This window comes from Habropoda laboriosa, unplaced genomic scaffold, assembly GCF_001263275.1.
Source record: "Habropoda laboriosa isolate 0110345459 unplaced genomic scaffold, ASM126327v1 scaffold1220, whole genome shotgun sequence".
NCBI classification, from domain to species: domain Eukaryota; kingdom Metazoa; phylum Arthropoda; class Insecta; order Hymenoptera; family Apidae; genus Habropoda; species Habropoda laboriosa.
Genome location: NW_017101298.1, coordinates 157,370 through 157,828, shown reverse-complemented (window position 1 = coordinate 157,828; position 459 = coordinate 157,370). Strand labels below are relative to the sequence as shown.

The 459-nt window shown below is 33.1% G+C and overlaps 1 protein-coding gene across 1 annotated transcript in view; it reads right to left on the bottom strand.

The window, feature by feature from the left end:
- Positions 1–459, bottom strand: part of LOC108578098 (pyruvate kinase-like) — an 11,190-nt gene extending 10,731 nt beyond the window's left edge. The window contains 1 exon segment of the mRNA XM_017941352.1: positions 318–459. Within this exon segment, the coding sequence (XP_017796841.1) occupies positions 318–459 (142 nt within the window).

Sequence of the window (459 nt, the reverse complement as noted above, 5' to 3'; positions counted from 1 at the left end):
TTCTATATATCTTCCTTTCTTTCAATATAGAAAGATTTAATCCTCGAAAATGTGAAAGTCTGAGTAGAGAAAATATTCTCGAACGCATGCTGGTAATTTTTCATTAATCACATATTTTTCTTATTAAAGAAATAGTGAAATAAGATCTTACTCGACGATCGTCACATTACGATATAAAGAGAGTGGGTCCCTAGTGACCCGGACATAGGATAGCGAATGTTAAGACCATCTAATAGTAACTTTTCATAGTCGCTCATTTTAAAAAAAAAGAAATTTGTTTAAGCGTAAAGAAAAACATGTAGAAACACCTGACTTACCCAGTGTAACCATAATTTTGGTAAGCCTAGCTAGTTTAGGACTGGAATTTATATCAAGGTGTACATTGTGTTCGAGACGCGTATTTTGATAAGCTGCCTTTACTTGATCGTCTGTTATAAATTGATCTTCGAGATGTATCAT